Source organism: Miscanthus floridulus, chromosome 18 (assembly GCF_019320115.1).
Source record: "Miscanthus floridulus cultivar M001 chromosome 18, ASM1932011v1, whole genome shotgun sequence".
Classification (NCBI taxonomy): domain Eukaryota; kingdom Viridiplantae; phylum Streptophyta; class Magnoliopsida; order Poales; family Poaceae; genus Miscanthus; species Miscanthus floridulus.
The window spans coordinates 125,471,542-125,484,300 of record NC_089597.1 but is presented as its reverse complement, the minus strand read 5'-3'; the positions used below and the strand labels follow the sequence as shown (position 1 = coordinate 125,484,300).

At 45.2% G+C, this 12,759-nt stretch overlaps 1 protein-coding gene and 1 pseudogene across 1 annotated transcript; both read left to right on the top strand.

Annotated features, from left to right (window-relative positions):
- The first annotated feature begins 960 nt into the window (after positions 1-960).
- Positions 961-2,385, top strand: LOC136524598 (pentatricopeptide repeat-containing protein At4g21705, mitochondrial-like; annotated as a pseudogene).
- A 2,339-nt stretch (positions 2,386-4,724) lies between these two features.
- On the top strand, positions 4,725-10,578 carry LOC136522566 (pentatricopeptide repeat-containing protein At4g21705, mitochondrial-like). The gene is made up of 2 exons (XM_066516370.1): positions 4,725-5,065; positions 9,245-10,578. The coding sequence occupies exons 1-2, from the start codon at positions 4,763-4,765 to the stop codon at positions 10,427-10,429; spliced, it is 1,488 nt and encodes a 495-aa protein (XP_066372467.1). The 5' UTR covers positions 4,725-4,762; the 3' UTR covers positions 10,430-10,578.
- The last annotated feature ends 2,181 nt before the right edge of the window (positions 10,579-12,759 follow it).

Genomic DNA, 12,759 nt, shown 5'->3' with positions numbered 1-12,759 from the left:
GGGGCTGCAAGTACCCACCACAGAAAAGCACATTTTTAATTTTTTTACCCTCCAGCTTTTTTGTACCAAAAAACAAGAGGCTCGGGGACAAAATTGCACTCGCTGCACTCAAAGAAAAAGAACTCGGAGGACATCAAGACAGAAAGACCCTCTAGCTTTTTGTACCAAATAGCCAGAGGCTCGGGGGCTGCACTCACTGAGTGCACTTTTTTCAGCAAAAGTGCACATCAGTCAGAAGAAGAATCAAAGAAGACCATATCAAGATTTCACTTCAAGAAGAACCTGGATCAAGTCTACAACAACTCAGCCTTTGAAGCTCAATCATGAAATGCTCGGGGGCTTGTCGATGGGGAACCCTACGGGCCCCCCATAGACCATACTATAGGGAAGTGGGCCTTGGTAACAAGGCCCACAGCGCAATCGCCAAGAAGAACACGGAGCAAAGCAACGTGCAAGACCAAAACTCCAATTCAGACTATACAAGAAAAGGCGTCCGAAGCATAGCTTAGGACTCTGACCTTGTATCCGAGTAGGACACAAACAACTACTCTCAGCACCTGAACTATAAAGGGCTGGTGAGGATATCCCTCGTAAACGACTGAACACACCGAATACTCAAAGCAACACGACGCAAATAGGCTAACGCCAAACTGGATGTAAGGTTATTACTCGACCAAGTCGAGGGCCCGAACCAATATAAATCGTGAGTCTCTTTGCGTGACCGCCGAGTTCCACTATTCGTCGAAGCCCGAACAACTGTCCCGGGTACCCCCGTGACAGGCTATCGATGGTAAAACATCGACACTTACATTTTTAGTAGGTTAGCACAACATTTACTTCGCCTCATAATTATCTAGCCACTAGGACCTTTCAGCTGCAGACTTGCTTAATGCACAGTTTTGTACGAATTCTTGGGGCATCCCTCATTGATCATTATTTTTTCACTTTGCACAGGTCTCCGAGTGGATGAATCTCAAGGGTCACGTCAAATTTCTACCAAAGGATCATGCTCTTCACCTGAATTTAATCGGTCATATTCATGGAGTTGGAGCAGCAGAGACCTACTTCAATAACCTATCTTTGCGCGTGTTCAGTTCTAACCCCAAATTTTCAAAAAGTGCTACAGTATCTATCACATCGAATCTTGCGATATGTGCATGGAGCATTAAATGTAGACGAAAAAAAAAATTAATTGTACAGTTTGGTTGGAAATTACGAGACGAACGTTTTGAGCCTAATTAGTCCATGATTGAACACTAATTATCAAATAAAAACGAAAGTGCTACAGTAGTCCAAATTCCCAAATTCCCTAAACTAAACACGCTCTGACAAAGGTAAGACAGAAACCCTATCGTGCACTTCTCAACCGCTGCACACGAGAACGCTTGGTTGACAAAGCGTTGGCCCATTTTCAGAAGATGAAAGAGCTGGGTTTTGTGTTCGCCGCGCTCCCCTACAACAACCTCATGAGCCTCCATACCAAAATAGGGCAGCATGAGAGGGTCCCTTTGGTGATGCAGAAATGAAGAGCAATGGGATTGTTCCCGATTATTTTAGCTACAACATATGCATAAATGCTTATGGCACAAGAGCTGACTTTTCTGGGTTAGAGAACACCCTGAAGGAGATGGAATGTGAGCCTCGAGTTGTTGTTCTCTGGTATACCTATGCTGTTGTTGCAAGCCACTACATTAAGGGTGACCTAAGGGAGAATGCATACTCTGTCCTACAGAAAGTAGAGGCAAAAATGGATAAAAAGGATTCGGGTGCCTATAGGCACTTGATTTCCCTGTATGGCCTCGTTGGGGACAAATCATAGGTCAAGAGGCTATGGGCACTGCAGATGTTGAACTATAGGAGGTATATCAACAAGGGATACATGAACATGCTTGTAGTGCTTGTGAAGCTTATGAGATCGCGGAAGCTGAAGACTTGCTGAAAGAGTGGGAGTCCAGCAAAAATGCATTCGACTTCAGTGTTCCAAATATCCTGCTCAAAGGATACTGCCAAAAGGGCTTGCTGGACAAGGCTGAGGAGCTGCTCGATGGCTTCTTGACCATGGGTAAGAAGCCTTCTGCAACCAGCTGGGCAATTGTGGCAAGTGGCTATACGAAGAAAGGTGATGTCGCGAGAGCTTATGAGCTGACCAAAAATGCCCTCTCTATGTGCGCCCCTAATTCTGGCTGGATCCCGAGTCCTTCGATGATACTTAAGTATCTTGGAGATGAAGGGGAGGTCAAGGATGTGGAAGCTTTCATTGATCTGCTGAAAGTTGTTGTGCCAATGAACTCTGATATGACCGAGGCTTTGTCAAGGGCTCGTTCGAGAGAAGAAAAGAAAGTTGAAGAGGCAACGGAAGCTCCTCGTGAGGATAGTATTGACTGACCTTGATTGTCAGTGAAATGGTGCTCCAGTACTGCTGTCTGATCTTATATACTCCATCCATCCGAAAAGAATCTCGCTATGAGGTTCATGTTTAGTTTGACCCGTTTGTAGAAAGTATTAGCAACATTTGTATCTCCCAATGAGTTTATTTATGAAATTATATTCAACGATTCATCTAATGATACTAATTATACACTATAAATATTAATTTTTTTATATATATTTAGTCAAAGTTAAAAGAAGTTTAACTTCTCGGGAAATGGGAATGATACTTTTTTTTGGTAAGGGAGTACTACTCCTAATTGTAGATTAAATTAATAGCTAGCTACCCCCTTCCTTGGGTAGTTGGTTGTTTTTATTAATTACAGTATACTATCTGAGTTTTATAAGGTGGTGTTTGATTCTTCATTTGTTTTGTGTCCCCTCCATTTTAAATTTTAAGTCTTTTTGTCTTTTTGAGATAATAGATGTATAGTTTTTATCACGTACCTAGATATACATCATGTATAGATACATAATAAAAGTTATGTATTTAGAAAAATCATAACAATTTAAAATTTAGATCGGAGGAAGTAGTAGCATAATAATCAGACCACCGAGGGAAAGGGATGCCGGTACTTGTGCTTGGTGTAACGCGTGACCGCGTGATCCGTTACCGGCCAGGGCCAGCTGCCACTTCGATCTTGAAGCCAGCAGGCATGGATGGACAAAGGAAAGTCAGGTTCATCTTGGATAGGCCAATGCCGTCACCGCATAGGCTCCACGGCGGAGATCAAGAGACGTACGTCGGTGTCGGCACTGTCTGTGACCTGATGCACGGCAGCAGGAGCTGCATGGTTGCGGCAGGCAATGGCGCACCGATTGCAGTGGCTATGGCTTCTCCGTGGATGTTGCGCAGAGGATGTCGCTACGCTGCAGGCCGCCTTCCAGATGGCCGAGCCCGACCTCACGCCCCGGCGTCGGGACTCGGGACTGTTTCAAAATGGCGTGGTACTGGTATACCGTTACCTTAGGGCGTGATTGATTGCAGAGCAAGCCTCGAGCCAGGATGGCTAGGCTGTGCAAGACCAAAGAAGTCTGGTTGAGCTCGTGCAAGTGGTCGTGTTTGGTTGTCTTTGTTATTGGTTTAGTACGAGATGAGATCATATTTGGTTGCATGCATGCATCAAAGTTTTGGGTGTCGGACGCTTACCAAACATTTACCGTGGTACTGGTATACCGTTACCTTACCAAACCAAAGGAACGGCCGCAATGATCCATCCCACATCCGATTACCCTGTAATTTGATTTCATTTCTATTTGTAACACTAATGGTATCAAACCAAATTCGTTAAATGTGATGTACTCCCTCTATTCTATAACATAATGTATTTTTAAAAATTTTAGAATAAACTAAGAGAATACAAAAACACACACTATATCCTTACTCTGTTTTAAATTAGCCGCTACCATCAGCGTGTTAATAGAGATTGATTGATAAATGGGAATTAACGATATAATACTTGCCAAATTTGTACTACTATTCAATGCACAACTATTTTTTTCTAAAATCTTTTATATTTAGATATAACTTTTTTAATGTTTAAATGCATTGTATTCGTGGACTGAGGGAGTACTTACTCATGAAATACCATGTGTCGTCTGTTCGCCCACTCATTTCAAGTAGACATTTTAGTCCATCGCCTGGGACTCCATGTGCATCTGATTACGATCGCAGACGTTTCAATGCCTAGCCCCAATACCTAGCTAGACGTCTTCGCCACAAGAAGAAAATCAAACACGCTCTTGGGCCTCGTTTGGTTCGTGGCTACATAAAGCTGCCTGAACTAGACATGCATCTCAAGCGCCGAATTTTGGATGTCTGGAGGCTGGAGCTTGTTTCCTGGAAAACATGTACCTGCGAGGCCTCCAACCAAACATTTAGTGGCGATGTCCGACCGCGACAAATGAGAGGGTTACTTTTGGGGCGTTTGGAGAGGTAGAAGAAGGGCGCCCGCTGCTGGCCTGCACCTTGCGAAGGAGTGTCGCACGATGGCAACATAGGGCAGCTGCGCGAGAGCACACGTCTCAACCAAAACGCCTTCAAAACCTCTCCAAACCAAGAGAGGGAGGCAATTTGAGTGGTTTTCAGAGTTCATCAGATAAGATATCAGTTAGTTCAAGAAGAAAATCAGACTACGCCAATAATTTAGGGGATGTAGAATGCATTTTTTTTCCCGTTCGAGCATTCAAGGAGAGGGGCCGACGAGAACTAGGCCCAAAACCGAAATAGATAAAGCCCAAATCCCAGAAGAGAGGCCCAAACCCCGCACGGGCTACTGCCTGGCAAGCGAGTGCCCGCGAAGCGCCGAAGCTGCCACCCGCCAAGCCGTTCGCCATGGCCTCGTCCTCTCTCTTCGCCGCGGCGCGCCGCCTGCTCAGCCTCGGCCGCCGCGGAGGGCTCCTCCCCGTCCCGCCCTCTCGCGCCGTTGCCAACTCGTATCTCAGCAACAGCGCGGAGGAGGGAACGCCGCCGCCGACCCTGGGGTCCACGCTGTGGCCGCTGGGCAACCCGGGCACACTCCTTGTGCCGGAGATTGAACTGTGGGCGGCGCGGCCCGGAAACCGCCTCGGAGAAGTTGATCTCCGACGCATCGTCAAGGAGCTGCGCACGCGCCGCCGCCACCGCCAGGCCCTCGAGGTAGATACGGCTCTCCTTCATGCCCTGCTCCATTCATTCTAGGTTGCTTGTTGTCGTTGGCGCGTGGAAGGTGTTCGATGAAATGATATGGGGGGATGCTGTTGTTTTTCTTGCCATATTATCTGTCTCTTCGTATTTGCATTTGAGGTGTACGTGTATGATGTGATGCTGCTACAGAAAGAGGGTAGGTTTCTCTCGAGTACAATGTAATGCAGAAATTTCTAAAATGCGATATGCAACTCATTGGTACCGCTAGAAACTATGCGCAGCGTTGCCACACGACAGCCTGTTTTGGCCAGTCCGTGATGCGTGACAGCGTGAGTAATAGAGACCTCGTCCGGTTTCGCACGATTATTGATACAATTGTTAAACATGGGCAATGGACGCCTCATCTTATAAACCTGGTGATAGTTTAGGCCATGGTAAGATCCGTGGTGTTTAGGTAAGTTTCTTTTGTTTGTATAGTATTTGTTTGTAACATGAGTGATTTCCATGCATCAGAAGTGATGTGAAACTAAGCACGGTTTTTAGAGCGCATGACTTTATTTTAACATGAACAGAATCTACATTGCTGACTTGTTTCAATTTATTTAGTGATTTGACGAGTTGATAGTGTAGTAAGGAGAAATGTTGTCTTTGTTGGAGAGAATCTAGAGTTTCAGTTAATATCAAATGGTGGTGGCAGAAACAGTAAATGTGGCTGATAATGATTTGAGAGCCTTGTTTCCCTCATGTGCCAGCCATGAACATCGAGCTGCAGCTGCCCACGGGGGATGCACTCGACCCATCGAACTGAACCCAAATATGTAGAAGTAATACTACAAACACATAAAAACTGTCAACTAAAATTAAGAGCTAAGGAAGCAGACATATAAATGGAGTTTATCCTATTCATATTTACTCTGTAGTTATATGCAGACATGTGTCACATTCTATTGATCTTTTTTTTTGAAACGAACGGCAGGAGCTCTGCCTCTCAATTAAGGAAGGAGTAAAAGAGTTTTATGTACAGGTTATAGATCAACCGCCAGGGAAAACAGAGTAGGCCAACAGGAGTGGCAAACACATAGTAGCAGAACACGGGTACAACACAAACTCCAGCTTGCTAGCCTTCTCTTTCGAGAGCCCTTTTTCTTTGTGCAATGTCTTCCTACCTGCAAGGCCGATTCTTGGGCGTTACTGAAAATTCTTAGATTTCTCTCCTTCCAAAGATTCTAGCATGTGTAAATGACCAAACCGTGGAAGCGCCTTCTTTCTTCTTTTGTGACCTTGGGAACGGTCTCCTCCCACCATGAACTCAAGCGAGTGGGGTCCAGGTAGAACTGAGTCAGCTGTGTGTGTGTCAAAGTGCTCCCAGTTTAGGATTTGGTTCCATACCACCTTGGCGAACGGGCAAAGTAGGGAAAGATGTAAGCACGTTTCTAAGGGGCGAGGTTTTTGGGGGCCTCGCCATCAAGCCAGTTATCGTGCCAGAAACGAGCCTTGGCTCCGTCACCAATCGTGATCGTGGTTAAAATATGACAACAACGCCAAAACAATCGATGGTGGTTTACTGACAGATGAGAAAACGAGCTCATAGCCTAATGGTTGTGATGTTTTAGTAGCACCTCCACTGGCTGGGTTCTACTCCTGGGTCTAGTTTAGTTCATTTCATAGTTTTCAAGCAATACTACTGAGAGAACATATATCATGTGGAATGTGAGGTCTGTAGTTAGTTTTACCATTAAGGGGAAAAAGAATATACAGCTATGAGGATCATGCAAGGAAGTGATCAAGAAAGCAGTAAACTGCACTCATAATTCCTCAACAGACGCAAGTCTGTCTCCCAATATTGCCTGAAGCTTACTTGATTCGAATATTTCTACTGGAGCTAATTTTGCATTATCTGTAAATTGTAGAATTTAAGAACTACACAATGCATGTTTTACAGGACACAGAGTTAGTAATGGATCTGCACTCAGTAGAAGGATTTGAGTGGCCTATTTGTTCTGCAAAATTCCGATCCAGCACTTGACAAAAATATATATAGCGTCTATAGTTTTGATTCAACAGAAGTATTATATATCAAATGGTAACCCAACTATCAGAGGTAGTAAAGGTAGTAAAAGTCTGAAGATTTAGATACATAAATGGCAACTACTTAGCACAAAAGCATAATTAAATATGATAATCATGTAACAAATCTGGGGCTTGAGAACATTGTTAATAATCGCTTCATATTTTCAGATCATATCAAATTGGTTAAGAACCTATGACAAAGCAAGAATAACAATGATATTTGCTATATCTTTGGAAATTAAAAAGAGAAGCAATATTTCAACAGATGGTGACATGGATGACCAAGGGTGGTTGGTATTATGTTTGATTTAACCTGGCTAAAGAACATGTGTTGGATTGTTGGTCAGGATAAAGCATCTATTACAAACTAGCGATAAATAGGAAATTGGAGGCCATGTATTGGAATTTGAACTGCCTCTGTACTATACCAGTGTACAGCTACTTGGTTTTCTATTAGGTACAGAATTCAGAAAAAAAAAATGTTTGCTTGGCCTAGTCACAATAAAAGAAAGAAAGAAAAAATGTCTGAACTCAATTTTGGCATACTTGTCCAGCATATAGTTCAAATATACCATACTTCCAAGCTACATACCATACTTCCAAGCTACAAAAAGTTATATATGTAAAATTATATCCAGAGTCTACTTGTGCATTTCATCGAGCAGCTCAAGGGTGTCCGGACTCCAGAAACCACCTATTAGCTCAAAGCCTGAAATTGGCACCCAAGATGTGCTAATCATACTAACATGGTGACAATGAGAAATATGCATGGCTGTGACTGGCCTTACTGAGGAAGGGGAGGCCTTGCATGTGCTAGCATACCTTGCCAACTCCTCTGTGGACTCCTAGTCGTGGATATGTAGCAAAACAGAAGAGGAGTTGAGGAGTAGGGGCAACATTGGCCAAGGAAACACGACGCGGTAGAGGCGGAGGCCAGAGGGAGAGGGACACCTCTGTGGAGCTCCACCGCAAGCACCAGGATAGTGGCTAGTGGCGCCGGTGCGTCAGGAGCGTCAGGTGGAGGGCTGGGCCGCACGCCAGCACAGGGAGAGCTCGGACACGAGGCACGCAGCCTGCGTCGTGGCCGAGAAGGCGATGATGCGCTGCAGGGAGCAGGTGGGCGCGGAGGGGAGTAGGCGTTCGAATGTGCGGCCTGCAGGAGCTTTGGAAGCGCCGTGTTCGCGAGCTGTGCGTGTGGCCTTGGCGTGCCAGAGGAGTACTGCGCCATAGAGAGGCGCCCCAACTGCGTCGTACACTCCTCGTCCGCAGCCTACATCGGGGCTGAGAGGGCTGGGAGCAGCACACCGTGGTCTCCGCCACCATGCTCGTCCATACCCGACGCAGGTTGCTCGCCCTGTTCCGCACTGCCCTCTGCTGGCCCCCTCGGGTGGCCTCGCTGGTCGCCACACCCGTGCGAGTGGGTTCGTGGGCGGAGCACGGGGGACTGGGGAAAAGCGCGGACGGGAGGGGCGGCTGCACGATTGTAGCCTGGGGTGGGCAAGGCCGATGGGCAATTCGAGAAGGAGCGAGACGAGAAGACGGGATCGCGGCCTAACAGACACGCCGCCCGCTATCGTCTGGACGAGAAGTAGTTTGGGACCCGACCGATCCATGATCGGACACTTCATATCGTGTCATTTGTCAGATCCGGTGGTTAGCAGGTTAGCAGGTGACGTGGTCCGATCCGCTGCCTGTCTTTTGGTTCAGGATTCCTATGTAGAGATGCTAATCACATGAAATATTTTTTTGTGAATACTTTTTCCTTCTCTGAGCGACATGGAGAGGACTGATACAAAGAGGGCAACTTGAATTATCGCTAGGAATTCAGGAGTCCAGAGAGATTTTGGTCTGCTTTTCAGTCATAGGTACCACTTATGTGCTGACCCCTATCTGTCTCCACAATGCTGGTCAACATATAGGATTCAGTACAAGCTTGTCCATCATTGCTTCTTTGTCATAGCACATGATTAGTGTAACATGTCCTCAAGAAGCATATATTACTTTTTTTGAACGCAAGAAGCATATTATTACTAGGACTTGGCGTTGCAGACTTGCTGTATGCACAGTTTTGTATGAATTCTTGGCATCCCTCATTGATCATTATCTTTTCATTTTGCACAGGTCTCTGAGTGGATGAATCTCAAAGGCCACGTCAAATTTCTGCCAAAGGATCATGCTGTTCACCTGGATTTAATCGGTCATATTCATGGAGTTGGAGCAGCAGAGACCTACTTCAATAACCTATCTGACAAAGATAAGACAGAGAAACCATATGGTGCACTTCTCAACTGCTTCGCACGAGAACGCTTGGTCGACAAAGCGTTGGCCCATTTTCAGAAGATGAAAGAGCTGGGTTTTGTGTTCACCGCGCTCCCCTACAACAACCTCATGAGCCTCTATACCAACATAGGGCAGCATGAGAGGGTCCCTTTGGTGATGGCAGAAATGAAGAGCAATGGGATTGTTCCCGATAATTTTAGCTACAGAATATGCATAAATTCTTATGGCACAAGAGCTGACTTTTTTGGGTTGGAAAACACCCTGGAGGAGATGGAATGTGAGCCTGACTGGAATACCTATGCTGTCGTGGCAAGCCAATACATTAAGGGTGACCTGAGGGAGAAGGCATACTCTGCCTTAAAGAAAGCAGAGGCAAAAATGGGTAAAAAGGATTTGGATGCCTATAGACGCTTGATTTCCCTGTATGGCCACCTTGGGGACAAATCAGAGGTCAAGAGGCTATGGGCGCTGCAAATGTCGAACTGTAAGAGGCATCTTAACACGGACTACACCAACATGCTTGCGGTGCTTGTGAAGCTTGATGAGATTGTGGAAGCTGAAGACTTGCTGAAAGAGTGGGAGTCCAGCAAAAATGAATTGCACTTCAAAGTTCCAAATGTGCTGCTCAAATGGTACTGCCAAAAGGGCTTGCTGGACAAGGCCGAGGCGCTGCTCGACGGCTTCTTGATAAAGGGAAAGATGCCTCCTTCAACAAGCTGGGAAATTGTGGCAAGTGGCTATGCGGAGAAAGGTGATGTCGCGAGAGCTTATGAGCTGACCAAAAATGCTTTCTATATGTATGCCCCTAATTCTTGTTGGATCCCTGAGCCTTCGATGATTGAGATGATACTTAAGTATCTTGGAGATGAAGGGGAGGTCAAGGATGTCGAAGCTTTCATTGATCTGCTGAAAGTTGCTGTGCCAATGAACTCTGATATGACCGAGGCTTTGTCAAGGGCTCGTGGGAGAGCAGAAAAGAAAGCTGTAGAAGCAACGGGAGCTCCTCGTGAGGATACTATTGCCTGAGCTGATTGTCAGTGAAACTGTTCTTCAGTACTGCTGTCTGATCATATACTCGTAGTAGTAGATTAGGTTAATAATTATTGATTATTATATCTGAGTTTTAAGGTGGTGTTTGGTTCGCCATTTTGTTTTGATTATTATATGGACTCCTCTTTTCCTATATCCAGCTCCGCCACTAAGGACGAAGGTACTATATGCAAGACGGCCGTGGGATATGAATCGGCAATAGATTATTCTTTGTTATAAACCTCGAATCATCTAGCAGTCGGTCTAGAGGACAGACATCAAGAGCAGTAGACAACGGTAACGCTGTAGACCTAGAAAGCTATCTAGAGGAAGGAGAAGGTGTCGAACCTGAGATCCCAGAGGGAGTGGATCCAGAGGCCTCCATCAGCTTCGTCGGTGAAGTCTGCTCACGGGTAGCGATGGTTGGAGTAGAGGTTGCATGGAAGTCGATGCAGTGCAGACGGGGCGTAGCAGTGACGACGGCAAGGGTCAGCGGAGCTTCCCGTCGCTGGCTGCGCGCCCTCTTAGATCGGTCTAGGGTTTTGTCGGTGGGGTTTGCGGCTCACGACGAACCTCGTGCTTTGAGCCGCCGGCCTCCACCTCTTTATATAGCGCAGTGCGACGGGGGCCCACCAACCATGTAGGGTTGGGCGCCCCCGATCAGGGCGCGTGACCAAGGCCCAATAAGTCGTTGGGCTTATTGGTTATGAGATCAATCTAACATTCTCCTCCTTGATCTCACTATTACTTTTATCTTTAAACTTTAAAACTTCAATCCTTTTATCCTTACTCATTTCTTCACAGATGATGCATAGAGCATGTCTCATCGTCACGGTCAATCGCCGATAGATTTAACAGCTCAATGCATGTCTCTGATCTGAAATATTTACTTTAACTTTTGGACCCTTTATAGTCCAGGAATCATAGGCTTTCCCTTAAACCCATGGCGGCTACATGTTCTCTGAACACGTTGGGTGGTAAGCCTTTTGTAAGCGGATCCGCGAGCATCTTTTCGGTACTTATATGCTCAAGACTTATCATTTGATCCCGGACTTTATCCTTCACAACATAATACTTTATGTCAATGTGTTTGGCAGCACCACTTGACCTATTGTTGTGAGCATACTGTACTGCTGGATTATTATCGCAGTATAACTTCAGTGGTCTATTGATGTCGTCAACCACCTTCAAACCGGGTATGAACTTCTTTAGCCAGTTCACCTGCCCGTTGCCTCATAACACGCTACAAACTCGGCATACATTGTGGACGATGTAGTGACGGTTTGCTTTGAGCTTTTCTATGAAATAGCTCCCCCTACGAGAGTAAACACATATCCAGACGTGGATTTTCTATTATCTCCCGCATAATCAGAATCTGAATATCCCACTATATGGAGTGAATCAGATCTTCTATACGTCATCATGAGGCCTTTCGTTCCTTGCAAATAACGCAAGACTTTCTTTACCAATTTCCAGTGTTCTATTCTAGGATTGCTCTAGAATCTGCCAAGTAACCCGGTAACAAATGCCAAGTCAGGGCGCGTACACACTTGAGCATATTGCAAGCTTCCGACAGCTGAAGCATATGGAACCACTTTCATTTGATCGATCTCATATTGGTTCCTGGGGCATTGAAAATCCCCATATCTGTTGCCCTTGACTATAGGAGCAGGTGAGGGACTACATTTGTGCATACTGAATTTCTTTAAGACTTTTTCTATGTATGCCTTTTGTGACAGTCCTAATACCCCTTTACTTCTATCTCGGTGAATCTCGATCCCTAGAACGAACGAAGCTTCACCAAGATCTTTCATATCAAATTTTGAGGACAAAAACTTCTTTGTCTCTAGTAGTAGACTGACATCACTACTAGCAAGTAAGATATCATCCACATACAGGACAAGGAAGATAAACTTCCCATTCTTAAACTTTACGTAGACACAATTGTCCTCAACATTATCTTTAAACCCAAAATTCTTTATTGTCTGATCAAACTTTAAGTACCACTGTCTTGAAGCTTGTTTTAATCCATAAATAGATTTCTTTAGGCGGCATCCCAAACGTTCTTTTCCTTCCATGACAAAACCTTTCGGTTGTGCCATATAAACATTTTCCTCTAAGTCTCCGTTGAGAAATGTCATCTTTACATCCATTTGATGTAATTCCAAATCATAATGTGCCACTAATGCCATTATGATTCTGAAGGAATCCTTACATGAGACTGGAGAAAAGGTCTCATTGTAATCAATCACTTCTCTTTGTGTAAAGCCTTTTGTCATAAGTCAAGTTTTATATCTCTCTATATTCCCTTGAGAGTCAAGTTTTGT